At 39.1% G+C, this 13,119-nt stretch overlaps 1 protein-coding gene across 1 annotated transcript; it reads left to right on the top strand.

The window, feature by feature from the left end:
• Positions 1-10,934: 10,934 nt before the first annotated feature.
• Positions 10,935-12,437, top strand: LOC306657506 (glutathione S-transferase LANCL1-like). The gene has a single exon (XM_079133573.1). It carries the CDS (start codon positions 10,947-10,949, stop codon positions 12,144-12,146), a length of 1,200 nt encoding a protein of 399 aa, XP_078989699.1. The 5' UTR covers positions 10,935-10,946; the 3' UTR covers positions 12,147-12,437.
• Positions 12,438-13,119: the final 682 nt, after the last annotated feature.

Below are 13,119 nucleotides of genomic sequence, written 5' to 3'. Positions count from 1 at the left end.
TCTACTTCTTGGATAATCCAAGATGGCCACACTAACTTACAAGTATGTTGACAAATGGGGAGCTGCAGCTCAGGGCATGGGTGTGGTTGGCCAGGAGTCCTGGAGGCAGGGTGTGATTCATTGGGAATGGGTCTTGGAGCAGGGTGTGGTCTGTCTGGTTGAAGGGTCCCAGAGGTGGGTTGTAGTCAGTTGATCTGGGGGTCCCCATGGCAGGGTGCAGTTGATTGGGCCGAGGTGTCCTGTAGATGGGGCTTTGTCAATCCATCCACAGGTCCTGCAGGTCCTGGCTATTGTCTCAAAATTGTGGCAGCCATGTGTAACCAAACCTGTGGGTATTGTGGCAGTGGATTTCCAGGCAAGAGCAGGCAGCTGGAGATCCCCTTGCAGTCTGCAGTCAGTCTGCAGGCTAACAGTAGACAATCACCTCTTCAACAGAGGTTCTCTGGGCAGTCCAAGGCCTGATGCATTGAGAAGCCTTCACCAGTCAATCCACGTTCCACAGCTACTGTCAGATGAAATTCAGGCTGCTCCTTTCTCTGTACTATTTATTTACCTATTCTTATTTCAGGAACCATTGACATTCAGGGATGTGGCCATTGATTTCTCTGAAAAGGAGTGGAAATGCCTTCATCCAGCTCAACAAAACTTATATACAAATTGTGATGTTAGAGAATTACAGATACTTGGTCTTCCTGGGTATGCATAACTTCCATTCACAATTTTTAATTAATTATAATTATTTAATTTTCTTCCCTTGATGAATATCTTCTGGAAATTTTCTATAAGAATGTGTTTCAGATTTGTGATTTCAAGAAAAATTGTATTTTGGGTATAAATAAAATGTTAATGACATTCCATTTAGTCTTCAATCTCTCCTTTTCTTGATATGTTATACATGATTCACTTTACAAAAGTGATACTGAGAGTACTTGAGTGATGTACTGTGGCCAACACATATAAGAAGACACAGTTGATAGGCCCAAAGTTCAAGGAAGAAGCCAAACTTCAAAACGTTGTTGGAGAAATTACCTAGCAGAAAATATTTTTCAGAAGCTTAGATTTATTTCTTCCATTATCATTGAATATGTACTGCCCTATGTTTATCATGTTTTCAAATTCCTTAAAACCTTCTGTTTGTCTACAGTGATGTTAAAGTTCATTTAAATTAACCACACAAACTCCCCTTTGCTACTGAGTGTTAGCATGCTCTAAAAGATTTTCTGTTATATGTGGGTCTCCAGGTGATAATGTGCACATTTTTGGAGAATTCTAGGTCAAGTCAATTTAATAAATTAGTATCCTAAAGCAGTTTAATATTATTTATATATTTATTAATTAAAATTCACTTCCATGTGCTCTTTATAAATAAATATGTCTCATGGATTTTCCATGAAATGAAAATCAAGATTCACAATAAATGCTCTTTTGTGGTATATAGTGATAGTTGCAAATTGTAGTTATATGAAAGCATTGTAAATAATATAACTATGGTTGGTTAAATTTTTATTTCCTTTATTCTTTCATTTTATAGACTACATTTCATGTTGTAGAAGACATTTCCTCAATTCACATAATACTTTTATTTTTGTCTATATTTTATGAATATATGACAATTTCCATTACTTCAGAAATTAGGACATTGTGGAAATTAAGATATGCATGATTCTTGTTTCTATTGACAATAAAATTTTATATGCTTTTACTTGCTTGTATAAATAGTATACCTTTTTAAATGAATTTTATATTTTATCCAGATTGATTTTTTAATCCTGAATATGTACATATTAATGTAATTTTTTATATGTGAATGTAATAGGGGTAAAACCCAGGGGTATCTAATAATGGGCTACATCCCCAGCCCCTTTCTATTTATATTTGGAGAGAGGTTCTCACAAAGTTATTGAGGATTGCATTGAAATTATTACCTCCCTGCCTAAGAATTACAATAGTAATTCTGGATTGTATGCATGCATATTATATATATATATATATATATATATATATATATATATATATATATATATATAAATTTATTCTTATTTAGGATAAAGACCATAGCATTTTAAAGGTACCTTTCAAACATTTTACAGTTCTTTTTATTTTTATGTGTTGTTTGTAATTTTAATTGTGATCAAAGCCACAAAACAATACTTGCTCTGCCACCATATCATGCATACTATTCAGCAATATTGATTCAAATTGTCACATAATATATCTGTAGAATGCTTACATCTCAAAAATCAAAAAATATATTTCCATGTAAACAAGTGCTCATTTCTGTCTTCTATCACTGTCATTCTCATTTCTGTTCAAAAAGGTTTTTTGCATGTTTATGTGTTTGTTTTTAGTTTTCATATATAAGTAGAGTTCTCCCATATTTTTCTTTGTGATAGTGACATTTCAGTTAACATAATATACTGAAGATTTATCCTGATTATAGAGTTTGCAAAAATTTATTACTTTTTATCTTGAAAAATATTCTGTAGTTTCTATATTCCAAATTGCTCCATCCTCCAAATTGCTCCATCCACTCATTTCAAGGGTTATTTGATTTTCTTCCTCATAGTCACTCTGTTGATTAAAGGTGTAATAAAATTTGGTGTTCAAATGTAATTTGCTGTACATGCGAGGCCATACTAAACTCAGAATTTACTATGTCTGTCTGTCTTAATTGATGTCACTATTACCAGTTAAATTTTACAGTTTTTAATGTTTTTAAATCATGAAACAACCTTCTCCCAATTTTTTCTACTTTGAATATTTTTGATATATCCATAAAATTTCTAAAATAAGTTTTTTCTGTCTCTACAAAAAATATCAATGGGAGTTTGAGAGTTATTTACATGGAGTTTCCAGATAACTTTGAGAAGTACAAAGGTCTTTAATTTAATCTTTCAATTCTGGAAAAAGATTGTGTTCAAAACTGTTCAATCAATTGCCACATATGTGTGGATTTTTTTTTATTTTATTGTAAACAAATGGGATACATGTTGCCTCTCTGTACATGGCGCAAAGGCATACCATTTGTGTAATCATAAATCCACATACAGTAATGTTGTTTGATTCATTCTGTTATTTTTTCCCTTCCCCCCACCCCTCCCACCCCTCTTTACCCTCTATACAGTACTTTCTTCCTCCATACTTGCCCCCCTCCCTAACCCTAACTCTAACCCTAACATTAACCCTTCCCTCCCCCCTTTATGTGTCATCCTCCACTTATTAGCGATATCATTCGTCCCTTGGCTTTTTGAGATTGGCTTATCTCACTTAGCATGCTATTCTCCAATTTCATCCATTTGCCTGCAAATGCCATAATTTTGTCATTCTTTATGGCTGAGTAATATTCCATTGTGTATATATACCACAGTTTCTTTATCCACTCATCAATTGAAGGGCATCTAGGTTGGTTCCATAGTCTGGCTATTGTGAATTGAGCAGCTATGAACATTGATGTGGCTGTATCTCTATTGTATGCTGATTTTAGATCCTTTGGGTATAGGCCAAGGAGTGGGATAGCTGGGTCAAATGGAGGGTCCATTCCAAGTTTTCTAAGGAATCTCCACACTGCTTTCCAGAGTGGCTGCACTAATTTGCAGCCCCACCAGCAATGTATGAGTGTACCTTTCTCCCCACATCCTCGCCAACACCTGTTGCTTGTATTTTTATAATCGCCATTCTAATTGGGGTGAGATGGAATCATAGGGTGGTTTTGATTTGCATTTCTCTTATTACTAGAGATGTTGAACATTTTTTCATATGTTTATTGATTGCTTGTACATCTTCTTCTGTGAAGTGTCTGTTCATTTCCTTAGCCCATTTGTCGATTGGATTATTTGTATTCTTGGTGTAGAGTTTTTTGAGTTCTTTATAGATTCTGGAGATTAGTGCTCTATCTGAAGTATGATTGGCAAAGATATTCTCCCACTCTGTAGGCTCTATCTTCACATTACTGATAGTTTCTTTTGCTGAGAGAAAGCTTTTTAGTTTGAATCTATTCCAGTTATTGATTCTTGCTTTTATTTCTTGTGCTATGGGAGTCCTGTTGAGGAAGTCTGGTCCTAGGTCGACATGTTGAAGATCGGGACCTACTTTTTCTTCTATAATCTGCAGAGTCTCTGGTCTGATTCCAAGGTCCTTAATCCATTTTGAGTTGAGTTTTGTGCAGGGTGAGAGATATGGGTTTAGTTTCATTCCGTTGCATATGGATTTCCAATTCTCCCAGCACCATTTGTTGAAGAGGCTATCTTTTCTCCATTGCATATTTTTGGTGCCTTTGTCTAGTATTAGAAAGTTGTATTTATTTGGGTTTGTGTCCGTGTCCTCTATTCTGTACCATTGATCTACCTGTCTATTTTGGTACCAGTACCATGCCGTCTTTGTTACTATTGCTTTGTAATAAAGTTGAAGTTCCGGTATTGTGATACCCCCTGCTTCATTTTTCCTGCGAAGGATTGCTTTAGCTATTCTGGGTTTCTTATTCTTCCAGATGAATTTCATGATTGCTTGCTCTATTTCTGTAAGGTACGTCATTGGGATTTTAATTGGGATTGCATTGAATCTGTATAGCACTTTTGGTAGTATGGCCATTTTGACAATATTAATTCGGCCTATCCAAGAACATGGGAGATCTTTCCATCTTCTAAGGTTTTCTTCGATTTCTTTCTTTAGTGTTCTGTAGTTCTCATTGTAGAGGTCTTTTACCTCTTTTGTGAGATTGATTCCCAAGTATTTTATTTTATTCGATGCTATGGTGAATGGGGTAGTTTTCATAATTTCTCTTTCTGAGGATTCCTCACTTATGTATAAAAATGCATTGGATTTATGAGCATTGATCTTGTAACCTGCCACTTTACTGAATTCACTTATGAGTTCTAACAGTTTTCTGGTGGAATTTCCTGGTTCCTCTAAGTATATAATCATATCATCCGCAAATAGGGATAGTTTGAGTTCTTCTTTTCCTATTTGCATTCCTTTAATTTCCTTGGTCTGTCTAATTGCTCTGGCTAGAGTCTCAAGAACGATATTGAATAGGAGTGGTGAAAGAGGGCATCCCTGTCTTGTTCCAGTTTTTAGGGGGAATGCTTTCAGTTTTTCACCGTTTAGAATGATATTAGCCATGGGCTTAGCATAGATGGCCTTTACAATGTTAAGGAATGTTCCCACTATCCCTATTTTTTCTAGTGTTTTGAGCATGAAGGGGTGTTGTATTTTATCAAATGCTTTTTCTGCATCTATTGAAATAATCATGTGATTCTTGACTTTAAGTCTATTGATATGGTGAATTACATTTATTGATTTCCGGATGTTGAACCAACCTTGCATCCCTGAGATAAAACCCACTTGATCGTGGTGCACTATCTTTTAAATATATTTTTGTATGCGATTTGCTAAAATTTTATTGAGAATTTTTGCGTCAATGTTCATTAATGATATCGGTCTGAAATTTTCTTTCCTCGATTTATCTCTGTCTGGCTTGGGTATCAGGGTAATATTGGTTTCATAGAATGAGTTTGGGAGGGTACCCTCCTCTTCTATTTCATGGAATACTTTGAGAAGTATTGGAATGAGCTCTTCTTTAAAGGTTTTGTAGAACTCGGCTGAGAACCCATCTGGTCCCGTACTTTTCTTTGTTGGTAGGCTTTTGATGACCTCTTCTACTTCATTACTTGAAATTGTTCTATTTAAATTGTGTATGTCCTCCTCGTTCAATTTAGGCAATTCATATGTCTCTAGAAATCTGTTGATATCTTCGAAATTTTCTATTTGGTTAGAATATAGATTTTCAAAATAGCTTCTAATTATGTTTTGTATTTCAATCGTGTCTGTTCTGATATTTCCTTGTTCATTCCGAATTTTGGGGATTTGGGTTTTCTCTCGTCTTCTCTTTGTTAGAGTGGCTAAGGGTTTATCAATTTTGTTTATTTTTTCAAAGAACCAACTATTTATTTTGTCAATTTTTTGTATAGTTTCTTTTGTTTCAATTTCATTGATTTCAGCTCTGAGTTTAACTATTTCCTGTCTTCTACTACTTTTGGTGTTGGTCTGTTCTTCTTTTTCTAGGGTTTTGAGCTGAAGTGTTAGGTTGTTTATTTGTTGATTTTTACTTCTTTTATTGAATGCGCTCCATGAAATAAATTTCCCTCTAAGTACTGCTTTCATAGTGTCCCAAAGATTTTGATATGATGTTTCTTTGTTCTCATTTACCTCTAAGAATTTTTTAATTTCCTTCCTAATATCTTCTGTTATCCATTCATCATATAATAGCATATTGTTTAATCTCCAGGTGTTGGAGTAGCTTCTGTTTTTTACTCTTTCATTTATTTCTAACTTCAATGTATTATGATCTGATAGAATACAAGGTAGTGTCTCTATCTTCTTGTATTTGCTTACATTAGCTTTGTGGCATAATATATGGTCTATTTTAGAGAAGGATCCATGTGCTGCTGAGAAGAAAGTGTATTCGCTCTTGGTTGGATGGTATATTCTATAAATGTCCGTTAAGTCTAAATTATTGATTGTGTTATTGAGATCTATGGTTTCTTTGTTCAATTTTTGTTTGGAAGATCTGTCCAGTGGTGAGAGAGGCGTGTTAAAATCACCTAGTATTATTGTGTTATGGTCTATTTGGTTTCTGAAATTGAGAAGGATTTGTTTGACATACATGGATGAGCCACTGTTTGGGGCATAGATGTTTATGATTCTTATGTCTTGCTGATTTATGGTTCCCTTAAGCAGTATGTAATGTCCTTCTTTATCCCTTCTGACTAGTTCTGACTTGAAGTCCACCTTATCTGAAATGAGGATGGATACCCCAGCTTTTTTGCTGAGTCCATGTGCATGATATGTTTTCCCCCATCCTTTCACCTTTAGTCTATGTGTATCTCTTTCTATGAGGTGAGTCTCTTGCAGGCAACATATTGTTGGATCTTTCTTTTTGATCCAATCTGCCAGTCTATGTCTTTTGATTGATGAGTTCAGGCCATTAATATTCAGGGTTATTATTGAGATATGATTAGTATTCCCGGTCATTTGGTTCATTTTATTTATTTATTTATTTATTTATTTATTTATTTATTTATTTTGAGACGACTTGGTTCTTCCTTTATTTGACAATTCCTTTAGGATGGTTCCTCCCATTGCTGATTTGTTTCTTTGTTTTTCATCTCTTCCTCGTGGAATATTTTGCTGAGAATGTTCTGTAATGCTGGCTTTCTTTTTGTAAATTCTTTTAGCTTTTGTTTATCATGGAAGGATTTTATTTCATCATCAAATTTGAAGGTAAGTTTTGCTGGGTATAAGATTCTTGGTTGGCATCCATTTTCTTTCAGGGCTTGAAAAATGTTGTTCCAGGCCCTTCTAGCTTTTAGGGTCTGGATTGAAAAATCTGCTGATATCCGTATTGGTTTCCCCTGAATGTAATTTGATTCCTCTCTCTTGCGGCCTTTAAAATTCTGTCTTTATTTTGTATGTTGGGCATTTTCATTATAATGTGCCTTGGTGTGGGTCTGTTGTAATTTTGTATATTTGGAGTCCTATAAGCCTCTTGTACTTGATCTTCCATTTCATTCTTCAGATTTGGGAAATTTTCTGATAGTATTTCATTGAATAGATTGTTCATTCCTTTGGTCTGTTTCTCTAAGCCTTCCTCAATTCCAATAATTCTTAAATTTGGCCTCTTCATGATATCCCATAGTTCTTGGAGATTCTGTTCATGATTTCTTACCATCTTCTCTGTTTGTTCAACTTTGTTTTCAAGGTTAAATATTTTATCTTCAATGTCTGATGTTCTGTCTTTCAGGTGTTCTATTCTATTGGTTATGCTTTCTATGGAGTTCTTAATTTGGTTTATTGTTTCCTTCATTTCAAGGATTTCTGTTTGGTTTTTTTTTCAATATCTCTAACTCTTTATTGAAGTGATCTTTTGCTTCCTGTATTTGCTCTTTTAACTGTCGATTGGTAGGATCATTCAGTGCCTGCATTTGCTCTTGCATCTCGTCATTTGCTTCCCTGAGCATTTTAATTATGTACATTCTGAACTCCCTTTCTGTCATTTCTTCTGCCATGCTGTCGTTGGGTTTCGTTGATGTAACATCTAGATTTGTTTGCAGCATTTTCTTTCCTTGTTTTCTCATATTGTTCAGGTATCAGTTGTCCGCTGTGATATTGCAGATTTCCTCTATTGTCTTATAATATCCCTGAAGATTTCTATTATATCCCCTCTTAGTCTTCAGTAGCCTGAAATCTTGGAGGAAGTTGATAATGCAGTGCTCCACAAGGGAGCTGATTCCCTAGGGGTGGTGGCCTTCCGGTGGGGTATATTCCCTGCTAGTGGGCAGAGGTACCTTCACTTGCTGATGAATGGTCATCCAGAAGGGAAGTAGGATGTGGGCTGATGCAAGACCAGTTTGGGCCTGTGTCTGTGATTTTACAGTCCTTTCGGGAGAACCTCACCCAACAGGGAGGAGTCACCCAGTGGGGAGGTCTCGCTGGTCGGTTTTCCTCCCAGAGGTTCCGTTCAATTCACAACTACCGCCTGGGCTGGGCAGCCTTCTTCTGCAATGTTCCCAGGGACCCGGACCTACCTCCTGGGCCTGGAAGCCTCACCCTTCGCAAACGAATCTCCTTAGGCTGCCTCTCCTCAGAGAAGCAGCCTGCAGTCCTGGAGCCTTCGCTCCGCCCCTCAGTTTGTCTGTGGGGCCCTTCCACCAAGAAGCCGTCTAGGACTCTGCTCTGCACTTTTCGCCTGGCTATGCGGCCCCTCCTCTGAGCAGCCACCTGGAGCCCCTTACAATCGCTCCGAGTCCCAGTGACCCGCCACACGCCTTTTCCTCCGGCAGCCACCTGTTGTTCCGTGTGGTCGCTCTAAGACCAAGTGACCCACCACGCACCTCTTTCTCCACCAGGCAGTCACCCAGAGATCTGGTGCGTCACGAGTCCCAAGAACTCACTGTGCACCTTCTTGTCCCGACTGCCTCCCGTAGCCCTGGTGCAGTCACTTCGAGCCCAAGCACCCCGCCGCGCTCCTCCTCCTTCTCCAGACAACCCCCCTGTGTTCAGGAGCGGATGCTCTGGGACCAAACCACTCACCACGCTGTTCCACCGGATAGCCGCCCGGAGCCCTGGCGCAGCTGCTCCAATTCCAATCGACCTGCCGAGCCTGTATTTCTCCTTCTCCTCTGGGCAGCCCCCTGTGTTCAGGGGTGGTCGCTTTCAGTCCAAACAGCTCACCAAGCACCTTCTCCTTTGGGCAGCCTCCCAGAGCCCGGGTGGGTTGCGCCGAGTCCAAGTGCTGTGGTGAACAGCCACCTCTCCAATGCTCCCACCTGTCTGCGATCACTGCTCCGGCGGGGGGAGGGGCGCCTCGCTGGCAGTTCTACTTTGCAAAGATCCCTGCTTTCGGGGCTACCGCCCCGTCCGGGACACCTGCCCCGTCCGGGACGCCTGCCCAGTGGGAAACACTCACCCGGCTGCTTTGAGTTGGTCCCAAGTCTCTCAATATTTCCTTTTCTTGAGTCCTGAGTCCACGCTGCTCCTTCGGATAGCCGCCCGGAGCCCTGGCGCAGCTGCTCCAATTCCAAGCGACGTGCCGAGCCTGTATTTCTCCTTCTCCTCTGGGCAGCCCCCTGTGTTCAGGGGTGGTCGCTTTCAGTCCAAACAGCTCACAAAGCACCTTCTCCTTTGGGCAGCCTCCCAGAGCCCGGGTGGGTTGCGCCGAGTCCAAGCGCTGTGGTGAACAGCCACCTCTTCAATGCTCCCACCTGTCTGCGATCACTGCTCCGGCGGGGGAGGGGCGCCTCGCCGGCAGTTCTACTTTGCAAAGATCCCTGCTTTCCGGGCTACCGCCCCGTCCGGGACACCTGCCCCGTCCGGGACGCCTGCCCAGTGGGAGACTCTCACCCGGCTGCTTTGAGTTGGTCCCAAGGCTCTCTATATCTCCTCTTCTTGAGTCCTGAGTCCTGGAGCAACACGAAACGCAGCCACCCTCTAGTCCGCCATCTTGAATCCCCCTCTGTGTGGATTTTTTGAACATCATTTCCACTTTTAATTTCTAACATTATTCTCTGATGATCAGAAAATAACTTTAATATTTTTATACCTATTAACTTTTGGTTTATTAATTTCCTGTTGGTTGATCCACTTTGATATTCCATTTCTATTGAAAACAATTAGTTTATAAGTCAAATTTCTTTAAATTATTTTCAAAGTCTTCTAGTTTTTTTAATTACCATTTTGTTTGCCTTTCCATTTACAGCAAGTGCATTTTGGTGCCCCCTAGTATTCAAGTGTTGCTTTTTATTTCTTTATTTACTTCTGTCAATCTTAACTTTTTATGTCTTAGATATATGGTGTGAGTTGAAACTATATCCATTCTTTTTGTAGTATTCTAGGGAAAGATTTTTATCTTCATATAATATTCTACTTTGTCTATTTTCAAAGTTTTTTTATTTAAAATATATTTTAGCTTTTCTTTTTTTTTTTTTCCCCCATTTTGCAGTACTGGGGATTGAACCCAGGGTCTTGTGTTTGCAAGGCAAGCACTCTACAAACTGAGCTATATCCCCAGCCCGCGACACTGATTTTAATTGCTCATATAAAGGCCATAAGTGAGATAAATTCATGCTAAGCTCTTAATGATTAATGAAAACAAATTGACAAATGCCTCTAATTCCTTTTCCTTTTCTTTCTTGTGAGTTGCTCCTCCAAACAACCATTTTTTAAGATACGAACAATATCCAGCTTAAGATTCACTAAAAGCCTCTACTAAATCTTAATGAATTTGGTGAGGTAAAGGAATTTATATGTTTTTCTGGGAGAGCAACAGTTAAAATTTAAAAGTTCTGAAACAGAGCTTAGGATGGCAACCACAGAGGGACAAACTTGGGCCAAGGTGTGCTTCAGTGGATTGGGAACTGAACTTCAACAATTGAAGGCTCGCTTCCGGCGGCATGGCTCAAAGGGCCTTCTCAAATCCTTATGCAGATTATAACAAATCCCTGGCCGAATGCTACTTTGATTCTGCTGGGAGGTTGACTCCTGAGTTTTCACAGCGCTTGACCAATAAGATTCGAGAGCTCCTTCAGCAAATGGAAAGAGGCCTAAAGTCAGCAGACCCTCGGGATGGCACTGGTTACACTGGCTGGACAGGTATTGCAGTGCTTTACTTACATCTCTTTGAGGTGTTCGGGGACCCTGCCTACCTCCAGATGGCACATGGCTATGTGAAGCAAAGCCTGAACTGTTTGACCAAGCGCTCCATCACCTTCCTTTGTGGCGATGCAGGCCCCCTGGCAGTGGCCGCTGTGCTGTATAACAAGATGAACAATGAAAAGCAGGCAGACGATTGCATCACACGGCTAATTCACCTAAATAAAATTGATCCCCATGCTCCAAATGAAATGTTCTATGGACGAATGGGCTACATCTATGCTCTTCTTTTTGTCAACAAGAACTTTGGAGTTGAAAAGATTCCTCAAAGCCACATTCAGCAGATTTGTGAAACAGTTTTAACCTCTGGAGAAAACCTAGCCAGAAAGAGAAACTTCGCTGCAAAGTCTCCACTGATGTATGAATGGTACCAGGAATATTATGTGGGGGCTACTCATGGCCTGGCAGGAATTTATTACTACCTGATGCAGCCCAGCCTTCAAGTGAGCCAAGCAAAGTTACATACTTTGGTCAAGCCCAGTGTAGACTTTGTTTGCCAGCTGAAATTCCCTTCCGGCAATTATCCTCCATGTGTGGATGATAATCGAGATCTGCTTGTCCACTGGTGTCATGGAGCTCCTGGGGTAATCTACATGCTCATCCAGGCCTTTAAGGTGTTCAAAGAGGAGAAGTACCTCTGTGGTGCCTACCAGTGTGCAGATGTGATCTGGCAATATGGTTTGCTGAAGAAGGGATACGGGCTGTGCCATGGTGCTGCAGGGAACGCCTATGCCTTCCTGGCGCTCTACAACCTCACACAGGATGTGAAGTACCTGTACAGGGCCTGTAAGTTTGCTGAATGGTGCTTAGATTATGGAGTACACGGATGCAGGACACCAGACACCCCCTTCTCCCTCTTTGAAGGAATGGCTGGAACAATATATTTCCTGGCTGACCTGCTGGTCCCCATGAAAGCCAGGTTCCCTGCATTTGAACTCTAAAGGAAATCATGCCCACACCCTGCAACTTACAGCATGACCCTTTCTGTACATTCAAACCTGGGCTAAGTGCTTTCATTGCTTTTCAAGGAAACAGAGAACCAAACTGTGTACTTGATTGAGTTGATTTTTTTTTTCCAGAATTTGTCTTTAGTCAATTCCATTTTTTATTATGTACTTTTATTTAAAAGTATGCAAGGACATGTGTTAAGTTTCTTCCAAAAGGAAGGATGGATGATAAATACAGTATTTTGGGGTCATTTACATGTATTTCAGAACTTGGAGGAAATCTTATTTAAGGCAGACAGCTATATGATTTATTCTTTCTCTAAGTGGTTGGTTATGAAAGGGTACAAAACATGACTGTATGCTTCCAGATGAAAAACTGCAAGAATTACAAACTTGACTTGGGACCTAAGTACCATTTTTCAAATTCTTGATGCCTTTTTGATCTAGAGATAAACATACTTTCAAATTTACCTCTTTATCAAAGTAAGGCATCCAGGCGCTATATGCTAGCCTTTTTATAAAAATCTTAAAATGTGACAGTTGTCATGAGCTTTCTGGTATGTAAGTTCAAGATAAGCTAATAATAGCAGTTTATGGTTTTCTCTAAAGAAAAAAAAAATCTAGTGTATTTTCAAACTATTAACTGAAATTTGTTCTTTGGTATTTACATGAGATCACGAAGCCCATTTTCTGTGAGAATGTATACCTGTGACCTCAGAATCTGGTCTGCCATGTTTGACTGACCTTCTAAACTTTGACTTGTGTTTTACTTTACTACAAAGACTCTAGTTGTTTGGTACAAGCCATAAAATATATTCCTATCAGTTTATCTGAAAATAAAATGAAATAAAATAAAATATATTTTATCTCAGATAACTTCTTGCTTTAAACTGTTTTCTATATCATAATTTGGTCATCCCAGTTTTCATTTGGCCATGTTTTTTATATTCCTTGCTTTCATTCTACA

The sequence above is a fragment of the Sciurus vulgaris genome (genome assembly GCF_902686455.1).
Source record: "Sciurus vulgaris genome assembly, chromosome: 3".
Classification (NCBI taxonomy): domain Eukaryota; kingdom Metazoa; phylum Chordata; class Mammalia; order Rodentia; family Sciuridae; genus Sciurus; species Sciurus vulgaris.
The sequence above is the reverse complement of the archived record's forward strand: the minus strand, read 5'-3'. Positions and strand labels throughout refer to the sequence as shown.

Coding starts and splice junctions, on each gene's coding strand:
- LOC306657506 (XM_079133573.1), top strand. CDS start 10,947: ATGGCTCAAAGGGCCTTCTCAAATCCTTATGCAGATTATAACAAATCC.